Below are 20,148 nucleotides of genomic sequence, written 5' to 3' on the forward strand. Positions count from 1 at the left end.
ATTAAAGCAAGTTTTTTTTTTCTTTTTAAGTAAACCATTATAAGGGCCAAGATAAAAGCAATCTGAGGGAAAGGTGCCTATAAATCACTTAATGGAAAAATTTCCCTATTTGTTGAGAAAGACTAGAAAAACTTTTTTTTTTTTAAAGACAGTATGGGAGGTGGAGCCAAGATGGCGGAAAAAACAAACATGACATTCTAAACTCCTCTCATACCCTCACTACTAATTACCAAGTTCAGCCTCAAAATAGTGCTTGACAATGTAATAGAATCAGAAGGTAAAATAGGCATTGAAAGAATTCATTGAACACCTTCTGAAAAAGACCCTAAAATAAAAACTTATTTGATTTTACTGATATAACATAAAAAAGGGAAGTAGAAATGAAAAGGGCATAGTATCAGAAAAAGGGAAAAGGGGAGATAAAAACTGGGAAACTACATCCCACGAAGAAACTAAGGAAAACTATCCTATCTGAGGGAATTTAGAAAGGGGAGGGAACACTGTGTGAATCTTACTCTCATCATATTTGGCTCAAAGAGAAAATGATAGACATATTCGGTTTACAGAGAAACTTCTCTCACCTCATTAAAAAGTGGGAGAGGAAAAGGGAAACGGGAAAGAGTAATAAAGGAAAGGTACAAGAAAGAGGAAGGGATTCAAAGGGAGTGGGAGGGATTCTAAAGAGGAAGAGCTGTGTGAGGCAAGTGGTGCCCATAAGTTTAATACTGGGGAAGAGGGAATGGGAGTAAGAAAAAGAAAAGCATAATCTGGGGATGATGAGATGGCAGGAAATATAGAATTAGTCATTTTAACCGTAAATCTGAATGGGATGAACTCTCCTATAAAACAGAGGCAGATAGCAGACTGGATCAAAAGCCAGAACCCTACAATGTGTTAGTTACAAGAAACATTTAAAGCAGGGAGATACATACAGAGTAATGGTAAAAGGCTGAAGCAGAATCTATTATGCTCAGTTGAAGTCAAAAAAGCAGCGGTTGCCATCCTTATCTCAGATCAAGCAAAAGCAAAAATTGATCTAATTAAAAGAGATAAAAAAGGGAAACTATATCTTGCTAAAGGGTAGCATAGACAACAAAGCAATATAAATACTAAACATATATGTACCAAGTGGTATAGCATCTAACTTCCTAAAGGAGAAGTTAAGAGAGTTGCAAGAAGAAATAGACAGCAAAACTATAATAGTGGGAAATCTCAACCCTGCTCTCTTAGAATTAGATAAATCAAACCACAAAACAAATAAGAAACAAATTAAAGAGGTAAATAGAATATTAGAAAAATTAGGTATGATAGATCTTTGGAGAAAACTGAATGGAGATAGAAAGGAGCATACTTTCTTCTCAGCATTCATGGAACCTATACAAAAATTGACCATATATTAGGACATAAAGACCTCAAAATTAAATGCAGGAAGGCAGAAATAGTAAATGCATTCTTTTCAGATCACAATGCAATAAAAACTACATTCAACAAAAAGCTAGGGGTAAATAGACCAAAAAGTAATTGGAAATTAAATAATCTCATCCTAAAGAATGATTGGGTGGAACAGCAAATCATAGACATAGTTAATAACTTCATGCAAGAAAATGACAATGATGAGAAATCATACCAAAATTTGTGAGATACAGCCAAAGCGGTAATAAAGGAAAATTTTCTATCTTTAGAGGCTTACTTGAATAAAATAGAGAAAGAAAAGATCAATGAATTGGGCTTACAACTTAAAAAGCTAGAAAAATACCAAAGTAAAAACTTCCAATCAAATACTAAACTTGAAATCCTAAAATGAAAAGGAGAAATTAATAATATTAAAAATAAAAAATAACCTATTGAATTAATAAATAAAACTAATAATTGGTTTTATGAAAAAACCAATAAAATAGATAAACCTTTGGCAGTTCTGATTATAAAAAGGAAAGAGGAAAATCAAATTGTTAGTCTTAAAAATGAAAAGGGAGAACTTTTCACCAATGAAGAGGAAATTAGAGCAATAATAAGGAGTTACTTTCCCCAACTTCATGCCAATAAATTTGATAACCCAAGTGAAATGGATTACTATTTTCAAAAATATAGGCTTCCCAGATTAACAAAGGAGGAAGTAAATTGTTTAAATAGTCCCATTTTAGAAAAAGAAATAGAACAAGCTATTAATTAGCTCCCTAAGAAAAAAATCCCCAGGACCAGATGGATTTATATGTGAATTCTACCAAACATTTAAAGAACAATTAACCCCAATACTATATAAACTATTTGAAAAAATAGGGAATGAAGGAGTCCTATCAAATTCTTTTTATGACACAGACATGGTACTGATACCTAAACCAGGTAGGTTGAAAACAGAGAAAAGAAAACTATACACCTATCTCCCTAATGAATACTGATGCTAAAATCTTAAATAAAATATTGACAAAAAGACTACAGAAAAACCATCCCCAGGATAATACACCATGACCAAGTAAGATTTATACCAGGAATGCAAGGCTGGTTCAATATTAGGAAAACTATTAGTATAATTAACCATATCAATAACCAAATTAATAAAAAACATATGATCATCTCAATAGATGCAGAAAAAGTATTTTATAAAATCCAACATCCATTCCTATTAAAAACACTTGAGAGTATAGGAATAAGCAGACTTTTCCTTAAAATAATCAGTAGCATCTATTTAAAACCACCAGTAAGCATCATATGTAATGGGCATAAACTGCAACATTCCCAATAAGATCAGGAGTGAAACAAAGTTGCCCACTATCACCATCACTATTCAATATTGTATTAGAAATGCTAGCTTCAGCAATAAGAGTCGAGAAAGAGATTAAAGGAATTACAGTAGATAATGAGGAAACCAAATTATCACTCTTTGCTTATGATATGATGATATACTTAGAGAATCCCAGAGATTCTACTAAAAGGCTATTAGCAATTTGGAATTATGCTCAAAAAGTTATCAAACTGTACATACTCTTTGATCCAGCAACATGGGCTTATATCCCAAAGAGATCATAAGAAGGGAAAGGGACCTGTATGTGCAAGAATGTTTGTGGCAGCCCTCTTTGTAGTGGCTAAGAAACTGGAAACTGAGGGCAGGCTCATCAATTAGAGAATGGCTGAATAAATTGTGGTATATGAATGTTATGGAATATTATGTTCTGTAAGAAATGACCAGCAGGATGATTTCAGAAAGGCCTGGAGAGACTTACATGAACTGATGCTGAGTGAAATGAGCAGGACCAAGAGATCATTATATACCTCAACAACAATATTATATGATGATCAATTCTGATGGACATGGCTCTCTTTAACAATGACAGAAACCAAATCAGTTCCAATAGTGCAGTAATGAATAGAATCAGCTATACCCAGCAAAAGACCTCTGGGAAACGAGTGTGAACCACTACATAGCATTCCCAATCCCTCTATTTTTGTCTGCCTGCATTTTTGATATCCTTTACAGGTTAATTGTACATTATTTCAAAGTCCAATTCTTCTTGTGCAGCAAAACAACTGTATGGACATTGTATTTAACATAAACTTTAACATATTTAACATGTATTGGTCTACCTGCCATCTGGGGGAGGGGGTAGAAGAAAGGAGGGGGAAAATTGGAACAAAAGATTTTGCAATTGTCAGTGGTGAAAAATTAACCATGCATATATCTTGTAAATAAAAAGCTATAATAAAAAAGACAGTATGACTGTGGATAGAGTGTTAGACTTAAAGCCAAGAAGACCTCAGTTCAAATACCTCTTTTGAGACTAGCTATTTACAAGGTTTTTTAATCAGCCTGAGACTCAGACATACTTTTCTATAAAAGAAAAATTTGTAACCAAACAATGAATAGAGGTAATCAAAAGACAGAATAGATAAATAAATTTGATTAAATGAAACAAATGCTTTTGCATAAATAAAATCAATGAATTCAGGATAAAGGGAAACTTTATTGGGGAGAACTTTTTGCATTCATTACCTCTAATAAGAGTCTAATATCCAAATTATATAGAGAACTAGATAAATATATAAAACCAACAGCCATTTCCTAGATAGAGAGGAAAAAGTATGAAAAATATCCCCTAAAGAATTACAAGGAATTAACAACCATGTGAAAAACTTCAACTCACTAGTAACAAAGTAAAACAATTTTGAGGTTGGTAAAGTTGATAAAATATGGTAAAAAGTGATTATCAGAGGGGCTATAGAATGACAAGCACATTAATAATATTGTGAATCACTCTAACCATTCTTAAAAACAAGTTTGAATTATGTTAAGAAAGTGATTAAAATATCCCTATCCAAGATCCTAGCTCAAGGTATATCTATCCTAAAAAGGTCAAAGATAGAAAAGCCTCATATATACTAAAATATTTTAATAACATCTTTTATAAGGCAAAAACTAGAAACAAAGGAAATGTCCATATACCAGGGGAAATCATCAAAACAAATTGTGGTATATAAGTATAATGGAATATTGATGCATTGTAAGAAATGAAGAATATGACAATTACAATGAAGTATGGGAAAGATTTATGTGAATTGATACAAAGTGAAGCAATGAGAACCAAGATAATGAATGAGAACCAAGAGAAATGAGTGCTAGAGAGTAATAACAATGGGTTCCAGGTCCCTTTCCACTCCAGGCCAATTGGGAAAAAAAGCAAAAGTAGTAAAAAGTAGTAAAAGTAGTTAAAAAAAAAAAAAAAAGAGTAAAGCATCAAGAGTTGTTTTACATGTCTGTTATCAAAAAATGTGGTAAAGTTTCTTCTCCACTTCCCACCTTTGGGGAGAACAATTATAAATCATAGAGAAAAGGCTAGACCTAAAACTAAATTTATGGTAGTAATATTTCCCTCTGCTCCATATTTAGCAGGCTTATATAGTACTTGGTCTGTGTTCCAAACAGGTTACATGCTGAATTGATATAAATGCTAATACCAGAAAAGTTTCTCTCCAACTTATCATGACTCTCTTTCACTGCCCAAGTTTTTGTTGTTTTTTTTTTTAATTCAGAACAAATAAATCTGAATATAAATCTGAATACTTACTTTGAGAAGCATAATGACCTTCTGTTGCTTTATCTTCATGCCCATCATATTCTCTGCTTGCTAGTTGCCTGTTGGCAGTCTCCAGGCGGTCTACACATAAACAGATAATGCTTTAAAAACAAGTATATATTAACATAAAATTATCAGCCTACCAATAAAATGAGATGAGTATCAAGAGGAGGGCATGAATCAATGGTCAAAGAGGAGCTAAAAAATGGGGAGAACCAGAAGGTCAAGAAAATGTTATCTTCCTGACCTTAGGGATGAAACTTCTGTTTCCAAATCATAAATAGAAAAGCCTCTAGAAGTAGGGCTCAAGTTAGTGTCTTCTACCAAATTAATGTGATTCTTTTAGCCCCTATCAACTGAATTCAAATTTCAGGAAAGTTTCAGAGAAAGGTATATTTGAATATTTATTCCTTTCCTGCATATCAAGAAAGGAGGACCTTCCCAGAATGCTTGGCCTTCTCATTCTGAAATCCAAAGCCATAGAAAGAACTCTGATCTGACTTTCAAACAGGAATGGTCCCAATATCTCCAAATATATATTTTAGTTGAGATATATGCAATATCAAAATAACTTGAAAATGGAACATAGGAACAGGACATAGAAACTTCTGATCTTAAGTGAGCCATTTGACAACCTTTAAATTAATTCAACAGCATAACTGGGGCCAAATATCTTATTTGTTTTGAATAATTCAGTTGAAAAAATATGGACAGAGGCACTGAGTCTTATACATAGATGACTCATGATAAAAGAAAACCTGGAACATAATAACTGAGGACTTTTACTACCCTGTAATATGTGTAGAAAGCACTATAAAAAGACTTGCTAATAATAGGAAGACAAGACGGAATTTAGAGGGTCACCTCCTTCCTCCCTTCAAAGGGATTTAAAATATTTAGAATAGATAATCTTCCATCTCTGAACAGTGAAAAAAAAATTGATTAAGCACCTACTACTCATCAGGCAGTATGCTAAGTACTAGGGATACAAAAAGCAACAAAAAAGTCCCAGTCCTCAAGAAATTCACAGTCTAATAGGTGAGACATATGCTTAAAGCAGCATGATAGCCTACAAGGTAGACAGAATAATTTCTGTCTTCAGCAATCAAAAATGTAATTTAGTTTTACTAGTTTATCTAGCACAGGAGAAACACTGTTCCATGACAAAGAAAACTCTGAATGTTGATATGAAAGGAATATAAGAAAGTACCCAGAATTTGGAGTGAAAAATACACATAGAAATAAACATGCCTCGTAGATCTCTGTTGAAATCATGAAGTCTTCTAATCTCTCCTTCCAGTTTATTTTTCATGGCTTTATCCAGAGACTCTCGCTTGGTGGTAGACTTGACTAAACTCTCATAGGCTTCTGAAATCCTCTGAATTTCTATCTCAAACTGAAAGATAAGAAAGAATCAATATTAAGTGACATTATAAGCATCTTTGATATTCAAATAAATACTTGATGATGGTCTTATAGATTATGTTCCTCATACAACAGGTAACCATGTGATTTTTATTTTTTAATCAACCTTCCTCCCCTCCTCTCTCTTGAAAAACACTCAGAAGTTCTATCAGAATAATGGAATAAATTTTTATTCAAGGCCATTAGTCCAGCTTCAAATTTCTAGAAATGACACTACCTAAGATTCCTTGTATTTCCTGCCAATATGTAGAATCAGAATTCAAAGAAGGAAACTAAGGCTGCCTAGTCTGATTTCATCTAAATCATGAATCCTATCTGTGATGTTCCCAAGGAGCGCCCATCCCACTACTGTCTGACACACTCAGGTGATGAGGTACTTATCACTCCATTTCCTTCTTGCCCAAGATGGACAATTTCCTGTTAAGGAGTTTTTGCTGCCCTTAAAACTGCTATCTTCCTCTAGATAATGTCTCTACATTGGTCCCAGTTTTTATCTAAGCAGAAGTTGAATCCCTTTTCTACATGACAATTTTTCAAATATTTAAAAACAATTTAACAACCCCAACCACCCTAAGTCTTTTATAAATTAAAAAAAAAATCTCATTTCCTTAAATTGAGTCCCCCATGACATGGTTTCAAGTCTCTGTACCATCACCCTCCCATGGACATGCTGTTGGTTATCAATTTCTATTTTAAAATGTGTTACCTAGGACTGGAAACAGTATTCTATACGTAGTCTGACAGAAGAAAAGAACAGCAACACTATCCCCTCCATTATCCTGGATACAATTCTTCCACTAGCACAGCTATCTGTTGCTCCATTGACTCATATTGAGTTTGAAGTTCATTAAATCCCACTAGGTCTTTTTCACATGAACTGTTATTTAACCATGTCTTCTTAATTCTTTCACTTGTGCAGCTAATTTTGTTAAATTACAATTTAGAACTTTACAAGTAACTTTTTTATGTTTCAATATGATCTATGATACAATTTGTTGTGTTAATCTGTCAATATCATTTTGGATTCTGATTTTTTAAAAAAATATTCAATGTGTTAGTTTTTTTCCTCTGTTCCATCCTTAAGCCACTTGCAAAGGACCTAAATACAGGGGATGTCTCCTACTACTTCATTTAAGTTATTGATAAAAATGTTGAATAGCTAGAGCCATTAGTAACAGATTTCTAGATATCTATTAGAAATCTCTATACAAGTTTCCATCAATCCCTTCACTCACTATTGTTAATTCAGATAAGATCCATTCCAATGTCTTATCATTCAGTCTACCTCTTTCCTTTATCTTTAATTATACCATGCAAGATTTTGTTAAAAATCTTGATGAAACCCAAGTTTACTGTATAGTCACAGAATTCTAAAACACTGATCTAGTGATCTGATCAAAATAGGCAATGCCATCAATTTAATATAACTTTATTGATTGATTTATGCTGGCTTTTAAGTATCACTTTTTTGCCTTCCTAGGAAATTCTTAATATATAAGGACTTCTTGGTTGGTTAGTTGGTTGTTGTCCTTTATTCTCAAAAAGGACCAAAATGGCATTATCATGTTAGAGTTGGGATACAGTGTTTCTGATTGGATGATCAGACTAATATGAGCTCAGAATGCTATGCCACAAGTCAGACATAAATAGTGCCTATGAACATTTGGGGTAGACTCTCTAACTTTTTGCATCTCCCTTTTCTTCTGAAAAACTTTGCTCATAGAGCATAGCATCTTCTCTGATAAGAGCATGCCATGCTGGGCAGTCCTGTGCCAGTGTGTCCCATGTCAGACAGTCAATTCTAAAATTCTTAACAGAGACCTTAAGAGTGGTGTATCACTTTTTCTGACTACCTTGTGAGCATTTACTCTGTGTGCGTTCTCCATAAAACATTTTTTTTTTTTGGCAAGTATACATGTGGCATTCAAACAATATGGCCAGCCCAACGGAGTTTGCTCTCCACAGTAAAGTTGGAATGCTTGCTAGTTTAGTTCAAAGAAAGGACATCAGTACCTAGTATCTTTTCCTGTCAAGTCATCTTCAGAACCTTCCTAAGACAATTCAAATGGAAACAATTCTATTTCCTGGCATGGCAGTGATATATGTCCAGGTTTCAAAGGCATACAACAATGAGGTCAGCCCAATGGCTTTGTAGACTTTCAGTTTGGTAATCAGTCCAATAATACCTCTTCTCTCCTACACTTTCCTTTGGAGCTTCCCAAACACTGAACTAGCTCTGGCAGTGTGTATGTCAATCTCATTATTAATGTGGACATCCTTGAAAAGTATATTGCCAAAGTAAAAGAAGTTATATACAGCATTCAAAACTTCATCATTTTTTTCTTCTGCAGCAAGATAACTATACAAATATATAGAGATATATTGTATTTAACATATTTAACATGTAAAGACTACCTGCCAACTAGGGAAGGAGGTGGAGGGAAGGAGAGGAAAAGTTGAAACAGAAGTTTTTGCAAGGGTCAATGTTGAAAAATTACCCATGCATATGTTTTGTATATAAAGAGCTATAATAAAAAATGTAATTTAAAAAAAACTTCATCATTTGCTGAAATGGATGATTACACATATGGATGGTTTGGTGCTGGCTGATGGAGGACCTGTGTTTTCTTAATGTTAATTGTTAGTCTAAAATTAACAGAAGCAGCAGAGGATTGACCCAACTTTATTGCTTCTCAGCTTCAGATTCTGAATTGAATACACAATCATTTGCAAACAAAAAACCATGTACCAACACTCCTTCCATTTTATTTTTGTCTTGTAGCCCTCTCAAGTTGAAGAATTTACCATCAATATGGTAGCTGACATTGATTCCGTATTTGTCCTTATTGAAGGCATTTGACAACATGCCTGAAAACATCATGTTAAAAAGCATGGGAGCAAGAACATAGCCTTGTTTCACTCCACTGGTGACTGAGAAAGCTCAAGTGCATTGTCCATTGTCCAGAACCCAGGCAATCATGCCATCATGAAATTGACATACTATATTGATGAACACGTTTGACATAAGAGCTTCTCATATATATAAGCACTCTATAATTTTTTACAAAAGTCTTTCTACAGAATAAATTGCTAATCTGAGCAGATCTGATTTAAAAGAATCTAAACAACACTCCGAACTTCACTAGGGGTCTCCAATTTTTTCTTTATCGCATATCCATATCAGTAAAATAATTTTGAGCATGTTTCTCTGATATAGGAATAGGGAGAAGTTCATGATTTGTGATTTCAACAATAAAGGGAACTCCCAGATGAGGAAACCCTGTATAGATCAGTACTCTGCAACACATAAAGTTTCTTAGAGCATTTGAAAAGTCAAATGATTTTTACAGGATCACCCAGGCAGTTAATAATAAGGTCTGATATAAAGTTCTGATGTCTATTTTGGATCCAAAATCATTTGTTCCTGATAGAGAACATTCAGAGAAGTTATTCAATATGGTTCAAAATTGGATATAATTCCTTCTTGTTTCTTCTCTTACTTCATTCTTTAAGTTATCCAAGTATGTTAAAGAAAAAAAAAAAAAAAAACTTCCCTGTTATTAGGAATGAGCATTTTGCAGATGAGATAACCTCTAATGGTTTTTCTGTTTCCTTTAAGTCTCTGTAAAAGGGAAGTGTTACGGGTAAGAACATTTGTGTAATTAGGACAAGAATGTTAGATCACATTTTACTTTCTATAGTAGCTAGGATTCTCAAAATATGATTTCACCACTAAACTACATGAATCTATAGAACATATTGTGTTTATTATAACGGAGTTTTATTAGATTTTATAGCAGATTCCAACAAATCTAATTTATCACAGACAAGATGATCTTCTGAGACTTTTTTCAAGTTCTACATTCTATGATCCTAGAACATATACCGAAATGAGTGATAATGTGATATACAAACTGTTGGTCTCTTGTTTCTATAAAATGTAAATGATCACATAAAAGATTCTAGAATTATTTTAATCAATTTTATGAGACAGATTAGTCTAAGAAAAGGATTTATGATTTTTATTACCATGAGGAATTCTTGATACAGGAACTTTAAGCAAAAGTTGATTAAATAACATGCTCTAGGATCATATAAGTATAAAGGGAAAAGGGTAGCATTTGTAAACATATTATACTAATTCTGTGCCCATTACGCCATGCAGCAGGAAACATTTTGGTTTTGGTTACTTCAAAGAATTATCATGTTACATCATCATCATTATCACCATAGCTAACATTTATATAGCATCTACTAAGGTACTATGCTAAGCAGAACACAAATATTATTTCATTTGATCCTCATTATAACCCTTTAGGAGTCTGGTGCTTCTGGCTCAACTTCCAAATTTCTGGTCTTTCAATTATTCCATTTGGACTACCTGAGGTCATCTAGTCTTCTATCCACCTCAAAAGGCTGGGTAGAGTATATCAATGGCAAACTGGTCAAAGTATTTGAGCTTTTCTGCCCCAAATTTTCCTTTAGACAAGAAAGATCATGCAAATACAGAATCCTGGAATTCTGGAGTCAAAAGTTATATTTTATTCTCTCTCATCCCATTTTATCAGTAAAAAAAATTTTTTTGAGACATAAAGAGATGAAGTCTCTTGCTCCACATCACAAATAAATCTTGTAGTATCATCATCATCAGGATGATGACAATGATGTAACAGAAACCTATTCCTGTAAACAATAACATATTTCCAAAAAGAACCCCCAAAAGTCAAAATTTGAAAGGATTAAACCAGGGTTCTAACATAAGAATCCTGTTATTTTTTCTAAAGCTCTCTCTAGAGCACAGTCAGCTATTCTGAGCATATTTCATTTCAGACAGCCCTATTTTCTATATTGTGGACTGCTTGCTATGTAGCAGCATGTCCTGAAACCATTTTCTAGTTTAACCACAAATTGTTATCCTTCCTTTCAATTTTGTTTTCAAAAGAGGTAGCTCTAAGATACACCATCATTTATATGCTAATTTCTTTTTTTTTGAAGGTGACCTTTGCTTTAAGCTACATACAGTCAGCTTCGCTCTGTCCACAAGGTCCTAATTAATTTTAGTTCACTCATTCATTCAACCAACATTTGGTTTAATAAGAGCATTCAATTTAAAGTCAGAAAACCCAGAGTTTGAATTCAGGGGCTGGAATTATCTACCTGTGTGACAATGGACAAATAATTTCACTGCTCTACATTTAAATATTACCTGCAAAATATGGGAGTCAGATTAAAACAAAAACTGCAAATCCAAGGCATGATACTAGGTGTGACCCATAGGGTATACAAAGAAAAATAAGAAATAGCCCCAGCGATGTATTCTGATGGAAGTGGATATCTTCAACTTAAAGAAGATCCAACTCACTTCCAGTTGATCAATGATGGACAGAAACAACTACACCCAGAGAAGGAACACTGGGAAATTGTTAGCACTACTGTCTATCTACCCAGGTTACTTATACCTTCGGAATCTAATACTTACGTGCAACAAGAAAATGGTATTTACACACATATATTGTATCTAGGTTATATTGTAACACATGTAAAATGTATGGGATTGCCTGTCATCAAGGGGAGGGAGTAGAGGGAGGGAGGGGATAATTTGGAAAAATGAATACAAGGGATAATGTTATAAAAAAAATTACACATGCATATATACTGTCAAAAAAAAAACTTATAAAAAAAAAAAAGAAAGACAGAAATAGCCCCAGCAATACTCAAAGAGGGATCAGAAATTAGGCAAACAAAAGGTGCCAGTTAAGGTACAAGCAGAACACTACTGGAGATATACAAATTTTAATATGTTAATTCAACTACAGATCTATTTTATGAAAAAATAGAAAATAATCATGAAATTCATCTGTAAAATCACAAAGTCTAGAATATCAAGAGAAATAATTGGGTTGGGGGAGGGGCTGGAATAGAGGGAGAGTAACTGCAGATACTATTTTTTTTTTAAATAGAAATGTAGATCTATGGAACAACTAGGCTAGATGTGGAAGAAATCGAACCCAGTAGCGCATTGTTCAAATAAATCACAGACTATAAACAACTGGGGGAAGAATACCCTTTTCAATAAGAATTGCCAGGAATGCTAGAGAGAGCACTTTGGTAGAAAGTAGAATGAGATCAAGGGTTTCTAACCTGCAATCTATAAATCTATTTTTAAAATATTTTGATAACTATATTTCAGTTAATTGGCTTTCTCTGTAGTTCTTTCTATTTTATTGTATACATTTAAAATCTTTATTTTGATAAGGGATTCATTAGCTTAACCAAACAGAATCCCATGACACGCAAAAAAAGTTTTAAAATCCCTGGTTTTGACCTTTATATTATATGGAATAATAAACTCCAAATGTCTATGTATCCTCAACATAAAAATTCATAACATTAAAAAAAACTAGAGGAGAATAGAAGTTATCTTTCATAACTATGTCTATTGTAAGACTTCAAAACAAAAATTTTAAAAAGAAATAATGGTCATCCTAAAAGTTCAAAGTATAACTATAAAAGGTTTTTTCACACATACACACAGAAAACAATATAGTAAAAATAAAAAAAGAACTGGTGACTTGGGGGAAGGAGGGAAATTTTCACATCAAATATCTCTGATATAAGTCTTAAAAAATTTTTTGATAGAAGTCTTATAAACAAGGTCCACAGGGAATTAACATAAATACATAAGAACAAGAGCCATCCTACAATAACCAACAGATATGAATGAAAGTTCTGAAAAGAAGAAACATAAACTGTCAAAAACCATGAAAGAATTTCCCAAAAACTAACAATATGAGAAAGGCAAATTAAAACAATTCTGATATTTTACCTCATACATATTCAATTGGTAAAGATAATAAATTATAGCAACAATCAGTATTGGAGGCACTATGGAAAAATAGATTATTATAGCCACTGATCCAGTCCCATGATTCTGGAAAGAAATTTGAAATTATGCAAGAAAAATCATTTACTGTTCACACCTTGTAACCTAGCCACCCCACTACTGGGAACATACTTCATGAAGGTCAGTAACAAAAATAAAGAGCATATATTAATTCATAGTAATACTTAATGGAAGCAAAACAAAACAAAAAATTGAATGTAAAGTAGATACTCATCCATTAAGGAAGAATCAAAAAAATTAAGGCTCTCAAATATAAAGGAGTCACTGCATTATGAGGCCCCACAACTATGAGGAATTCAAGGAAATATGAAAAGAATAAATATTGAATGATGAGTGGAAAGAATAGAACCATAAAAATAATATATGTAATTATTATAATAATGTAAAATGATGAAAAATACTATAAATTAAATTAATCATATTGAGTGACCTTGGCCCTGGAGAAAGAAGGTAGAAAAATAACCCTTTTCTCCATGGAGAGTTAAGAACTATAGGTGAAGAATGTTACACATATTTCCAACTTCAGTCATTTTGTTGGCTGGGAATTGATTAATTTTTTCAAGGAAGATTTAAATGGAGGATAGAGGCACACTGGAATATTATTCTAATTCCAAAAATATTAGAGAAAAATGAAAAATTAAAGTAGGATGATTTTTTAAAATGTCATTGGAATTTAAAGGCAAAATTTGCTAATGACTTAGATGTTAAGCAAAAGATAAATGGAGAAAGCAGAACATAAGCTGTATCTTGAATGATAAAGAATTCTGAAAAGCAAAGAATGAGAGAAAAGACAAGGAAATAGAAAGAGTAAGGCCTGTTTGGGGAATATGAGACAATGTATAATGTATGCCAGAATAAAGGGAGATAAGATTTGGAAGGATGAATGAAACCAAATCATAAAAGACTTTGAGTATCGGGCTAAGAGATTTTAGATTTTATTCAAATAGGCAACAAGGAATCAATGAAGGTTTTGCATCACAGATGGGTCATGGTCACTACCATCATAAAGGCTATATAATAAGAAGATCTACCTGACAAGTACGAATAATGGCTTGAATGAGGGAGACACTGAAGACAAAGTCTCACTCAAACTAGAAGCAAATTCCTCTCTTTGAACCCTTTAACTTGTTCCCTCTTAACTACTCCAGGTCTTTGATCAGTTTGGGTTTTGATGACACAGAGGGAATGTATATAGTAATTGTTTCCATTCTGGCCAAAAACTCTTATATCTGAGAAAGTCTTCTCCCAGACTGATTCTTCAGTGAAGGCAAACTAAGTCATCTTTTACCTCAATTCTTACCTAGCCTTTAACTCCTGAATGAGTATTGCCTCAGACAAACTTAGACCTGGAAGACCTTAATTTAAAAAGACCAGGGTTTCCCAGTGCATCTGGGGCCATTGCCAATCATCTATATTTTGCCACTGGGTCCAGATGTCTCTGTAAGAGGGAATGAAGCTGATGACTTTGTATAGTTCTGCCTTACTTAAATCCAATTCATTTGCAAATAAAGACCACTCTCTGGATGTTATTGGTCCTCTTCAAGAACTAAGGATGAGGCTAGAAAAACAAGGCTAGGGAAGGACTTGAATATTAGAATGAAAGGGGTTACACTGGGAATGGGGAGGAGATGGTCTATAAGGAAGATATTGCAAAGGCAGAATTGATAAAAGACTTTTCAACTTATTGTATGTGGTGGATGAGAGAAGTAAGGGTCAAAGATGACCAGGTATTTAATCAAGGAAGATGCTGAAGCTCTGACAGAAATATCAAAATAAAGGCAAATATCAACTTTGGAGAAGATGCCCCTCATTCTAAACATAGCATTTTGGGTTTTAGCTCTTAAATGTACATATTATGTAATATTGCATCTACTGACTCGGTGCCTTATTCCCCTATTAGACTAAGCTTCTATAAGGTTTTTAAAACTTTTTATTGATGTTAGCAATTATCATTTCTGATAATGGTAATAGCTGACAGTTAAAGTCTGCAAAGTGCTTTATATAAACTGTCCCATTTTATTCTTACCACAATATGTTGAGGTAAGAATTGTCTCATTGTATTCTTACCTCAATTGAGGTTAGAGCTAATAGGATTATTTTTCCATTTTTACAGATGATGAAATATCCTGAACAAGGTTAAAAGAACAAAAACTTAGTAAATTTTCATAGATCAAGTTAATTTTTCAATTTGCAGATTTACTGCTAACCATAATTTTGGTTTTTGTATAAACTGCAGTTCTAACAAAATCTCTTTGAGAATCCTGAGGACTGAGTTGGGAGAGGGAAAAAAAAATACTCAACTGTAAGACATTGTGAAGAAAAGAGTATCTTTTGTGAACTTTGGGATGATTTTGATGATGGGGTTTCAATATTTTTTTCTTTTCTACATGATGGAACACAATTAGAGTGATATATTTCAATGAATTCAACTTTCAAAGAGTATCTCCTAATTCTTCAAGTCACTTCTAGATTGTTTTTTGGTTGTTTGTTTTTTTGGAGGAGGGGCTGTCAATATTTATTCAAGATCATATTCCAAATATTTCCAGAACAAGGAATATTTAACTCTCCTTACACCTACTTCCTTTACAGAATCATAGGATTCTAGATTTAGGCCTCAAAGGAATCTTAAAGTCACTGAATTGATCTTCCTCATTTACAGATGACAAAACATAGAAGTTTTAAGCATAGGCAGAGTTTTTAACTGACCTAGGTTCTTAGCTAAGCGTTGGAGCTAGAATATGAATTTATTTGCTCCTAGACTACAGTCTCACTGCCCTACCTACTACAATAGGCTGCCTCTTCCTGATAAATCTGGAAGTCATATGATTCATTGCTTTCCTAACTAATTAGAAACTGAACAGATCACCTTAGGTAAAAAAAAAAAAAAAAAAAAAAAGAGCCAGAAATTTTAAATATGTCCTTAGTCATTTTATAGCATGTCACCTATATAAAACGGGTGGAATGAAGAGTTGGAAGGATGATCAATTTGGTCCAAATAGTCAATAGTCAATATTTGAATAGAAGACTTAAGAGATATAATGGATTTCTTCTAGGAAGGTCCTGATGCCCTCTAAATTAATCTCATATAAGTAAGCAGTAAAAATAAAATGATCTGTTTTGAAAGGCAAAAGATTTATTTTCAGTGGAGAAATTGAAGGGAAAAATGGAAATCTAGTTCTTGTGACTTTCCTGTGGATTCTTCTGCAATCTTTTCCCCTAATTTCTCCACCTTCTATTTTAATTGTAAACAGCTTATTTGAGGCTCCCCAGATAAACTCTGTGGTCTACTAAGCCTATACTTGGACTGAACTTGAGTCAAAAAGAACTTTAGACACTAACTAGATCTCTAATTTAACTTCTCTGGGCCTCAGTTCTTTCATCAATTAAATGAAGGGTTTGGACTCAAGGACCTATAAGGTCCCTTTCAGCTCCAAATGACTTTCATTGCAATATCAAGGTAATGTAATATAGTTCTGAAAAGGGAAGGGATGGAACTAGAATGATTTCAATCCATTGGATGCCTCAGAAGAGCTCCAAAGCCTCTGGGCTACAGCTGCTGATAGCAACAATACAAGGCCAAGGACATGTCAAAACCTGACTTTTAAAATTCAATTTGGTCCATGTGCCAGCTCAATGAAATACAGACATTTGGAGCAGGCAAGCTGAGAAAGCTTGGAAAATAAGGTAACAAAATTATTTCATAGAAACCAAGAACTACAAAAAGCCCTAGTGATTAGCTAGTTAATCTTCTCTATTTATAGTTTAGGAAACTAAAATTTAAGCGAGTACAGGAACTTATACTTGTCTAAGGTAAAAGCTAAGTAAGTAGTAGGACTTACATTCAAAATCAGGTATTATGACACCAAATTCCTTATTCTTTCCACTATACGAGATTGACTAGACAATATATTTATCAGAAGAAGCTTTCAAAATCCTTGTTAGTAATATTTGTCCCATTGTCCTATATGGGGAAACTGAGTCACCAAGCAGTCAAAGGAGTTGCTCAGGCTTGTACCATGAGTCATAAACCAAGGAAGAAATAAAGTGAAGCTCTCTCAACACCTAGTCCCTCCCTGTAATCATTCAACTATATTACATGTCAGAAGATCCAGACCCATGTCAGATGGGTCTATGCAAAATTTATCTACCACAGATCATTACTAGGGGAAAGAAAGAAATACTTGTTTCTTGGAAAATGCTGAGTCAGTCCTTCACTAATCACAAGCCACATTAAATAAAGGCCCTACCCCAATAGCTTTCAGAAGCAAGCTAAAACTTGAAGAGGGGGTTGACCCAAAAACATGTGACAGCACAGCATTTAGACTACCACATGTCTACATCTAAGGGATGCTGTTATCTGATGGTCCATATTTGCCTCTGGAGCAATAAGTGCTTTCCTCTTCCTTTCAACCAAAGTTAGCCAAAGCCTGGTATCACCACACTCACATGGAAATCCCAGACACCATAAAAGTCATGCTCATATAAGCATGACACAGTCTTATATCAACTAGAAGTGCCTACACCTTCAATCATAGGAAGGGTCCAGACTCTTAGTATGAGACTTCCAAGGGTACTCAGCACACACAAAGAACTTTTATGGAAGAAATGATCAGAAGGAAATAACTTATTCAACCAATACAAACCCAGTACTTCACCTGTGGTCCAAGTGTGAAATGAATGTCCACCAGGAAAAGAAATGGGCCAGTTAAATGGTACCCCAGTTGACAAAGGCTTTTGAAAAGGTGTAATATATATAATGTATAAATGTAATATATATATATATATATATGTATATATATACATATATATATATATATGTTTTATATAGATACATAATATGTAATATACTAGCTTCCATCCTTGTCTCGTTACAAATGTCATTTTGTTTTCCTTCCTAAGCCAAAGGCAGACACTCAATAAATCTTGTAGGTCTACTTGATTATCTCAGTCATTTTCCATAAGGTCAGTCCCCCAGCAAGGAGTTTGAGTGGCCTCTCCTTTTTAAAGCTATAAAACAATACCTGTCGAGATGTCTTTCCTCTACTTCTCCCATAAGACCTGCAGCATATCATTATATGCTTATATGCTGGGTCAAGAGGAAAATCCTAGCTTAGCAATACCTTATTCAGACAGATAAAAGAAAGCTGCACTAGAATTTGAAGATATGATATTTAGTTCTCCCCCTACTATGAAACAGTTATATAAACTTGGGCAAATCACTTTATCTAGGTCTCACTAAAATAATCTCTCCTTGCAGATATGGGGATCATAGATGCCAAACAATGCATATACTATCAGATTTAATTGAAGTATTGATTGTTTTGAGATGAAATGTCCTCCTCCCTTTTTTTATTTTTTTATTTTTTACTACAAAGAATGGATCATTAGGTGAGAGAGTAAATTCAATTGGAAATGAAGGTTGTTAAAAAGTAGGATTTTTTTTTTAATGGAAGCTGAGTTTTTGTATTTGTGTTATTAGTTCCTAGCATAGTACTTTGCATGTACTGAATGCTTGACAAATATGTTTTGAATTTGGAGGGCTGGATTCATAAATACTCATGTACAATGGACAAGAACTGTTAACATAGATAAAGCACTTGCAGCTTTACAAAAAGTTTCTTCACAACTCCAAGAGATAGGTCATATAAGAATGACCATCCCATCTACAGAGGAGGCAGCTTAGGCTCTGAGGAGGTTAGTTAATTTGCCCAAAATCATAAAACTAGTAAGTCTTTTAACTAAGACTTGAATCCAAGTCTTTGATTCCTAAGATCAGGACTGTGATCTCAAGCAAAGAAAGCAAGCTCCCATTCAGGAAGGACTGCTTTGGGGAAGAACTTTAGTACAGTGGAAAGAACACTGGATCTGGAGTTGAGTTCCAACTCTACCACTTAACCTTGAGAAATCAACCCTTTTAGTCCTTAATTTTCTCTTCTTTAAAATTTATAATCTCTGAAGGTCTCTTCTAATGTAAGTTTTACAGATACTTTATCTCCTTCAATCCTCCCAACAGTCCTGTGAGGTAGATGCTATAATTATCCCTCTTTTATAAAGGGGAAAACTAAGGCTCAGCAAAGTTAAGTAATTTTCCCAAGATCATATAGCTAATAAGTGAGAGGGAAAAAATCTGAAGATATATCTTCCTTCTACCAAGCCCAAGACTCTATCTTTGATGGCACTGAGCTCAAATAATCTATAATTCTGAGAATGCACAGAACTAGGGACAAAGAATTTGATTCTAATTAGCTGAATGAAAACTTGAGGCTCTACGCACCAGATTTTGACTCCCTGTCATCTACTGCCCAACTAGAAACTTGCTAACTATTAAGTTGAGAGTATAATGTCTGGTATTTACATAGGGTGTGTAAAGCATTTCCCATAAAAGATCTTGTTATCTCAAAGCAGTTGACAAGTAAAATGGGTATCTCATATTTTACAATAATAAGGAAATTAATGTCCAGAAATGTGAAGGAGTTTTCTATCGGTTACAAAGGTAATCAAGGCAACTAGGAGACATAATCACTTGCAATCTGGAAGACCTCAGTTCAAATCCAGCCTCAGACATTAGTTGTATGACCGTGGACAAATAACTTAATACTGTCTGCCTCGGTTTCCCCATCTATAAAATGAGCTGAAGAAGGAAAAGGCAAACTGCTCCAGTTACTTTGCCAAGACACTCCCTCCCCCATAAAAGTTGTATACAACTGAAATGACTAAACAACAATAATTCTATACAGTTAATAAGTGTCAGAG

At 33.8% G+C, this 20,148-nt stretch overlaps 1 protein-coding gene across 6 annotated transcripts in view; it reads right to left on the minus strand.

Annotated features, from left to right (window-relative positions):
• Window positions 1–20,148, minus strand: part of AMOTL1 (angiomotin like 1) — a 241,743-nt gene that overhangs the window by 72,051 nt on the left and 149,544 nt on the right. For all 6 annotated transcript variants that reach the window (XM_074304486.1, XM_074304485.1, XM_074304490.1 and 3 more), the window contains 2 exons: window positions 6,318–6,462; window positions 5,058–5,147 (listed from right to left, as the gene is read on the minus strand). In XM_074304486.1, coding sequence (XP_074160587.1) covers window positions 5,058–5,147; window positions 6,318–6,462 — 235 coding nt within the window. The remainder of the gene's footprint in view (window positions 1–5,057; window positions 5,148–6,317; window positions 6,463–20,148) is intronic.

The sequence above is a fragment of the Sminthopsis crassicaudata genome, chromosome 3 (genome assembly GCF_048593235.1).
Source record: "Sminthopsis crassicaudata isolate SCR6 chromosome 3, ASM4859323v1, whole genome shotgun sequence".
NCBI lineage: Eukaryota > Metazoa > Chordata > Mammalia > Dasyuromorphia > Dasyuridae > Sminthopsis > Sminthopsis crassicaudata.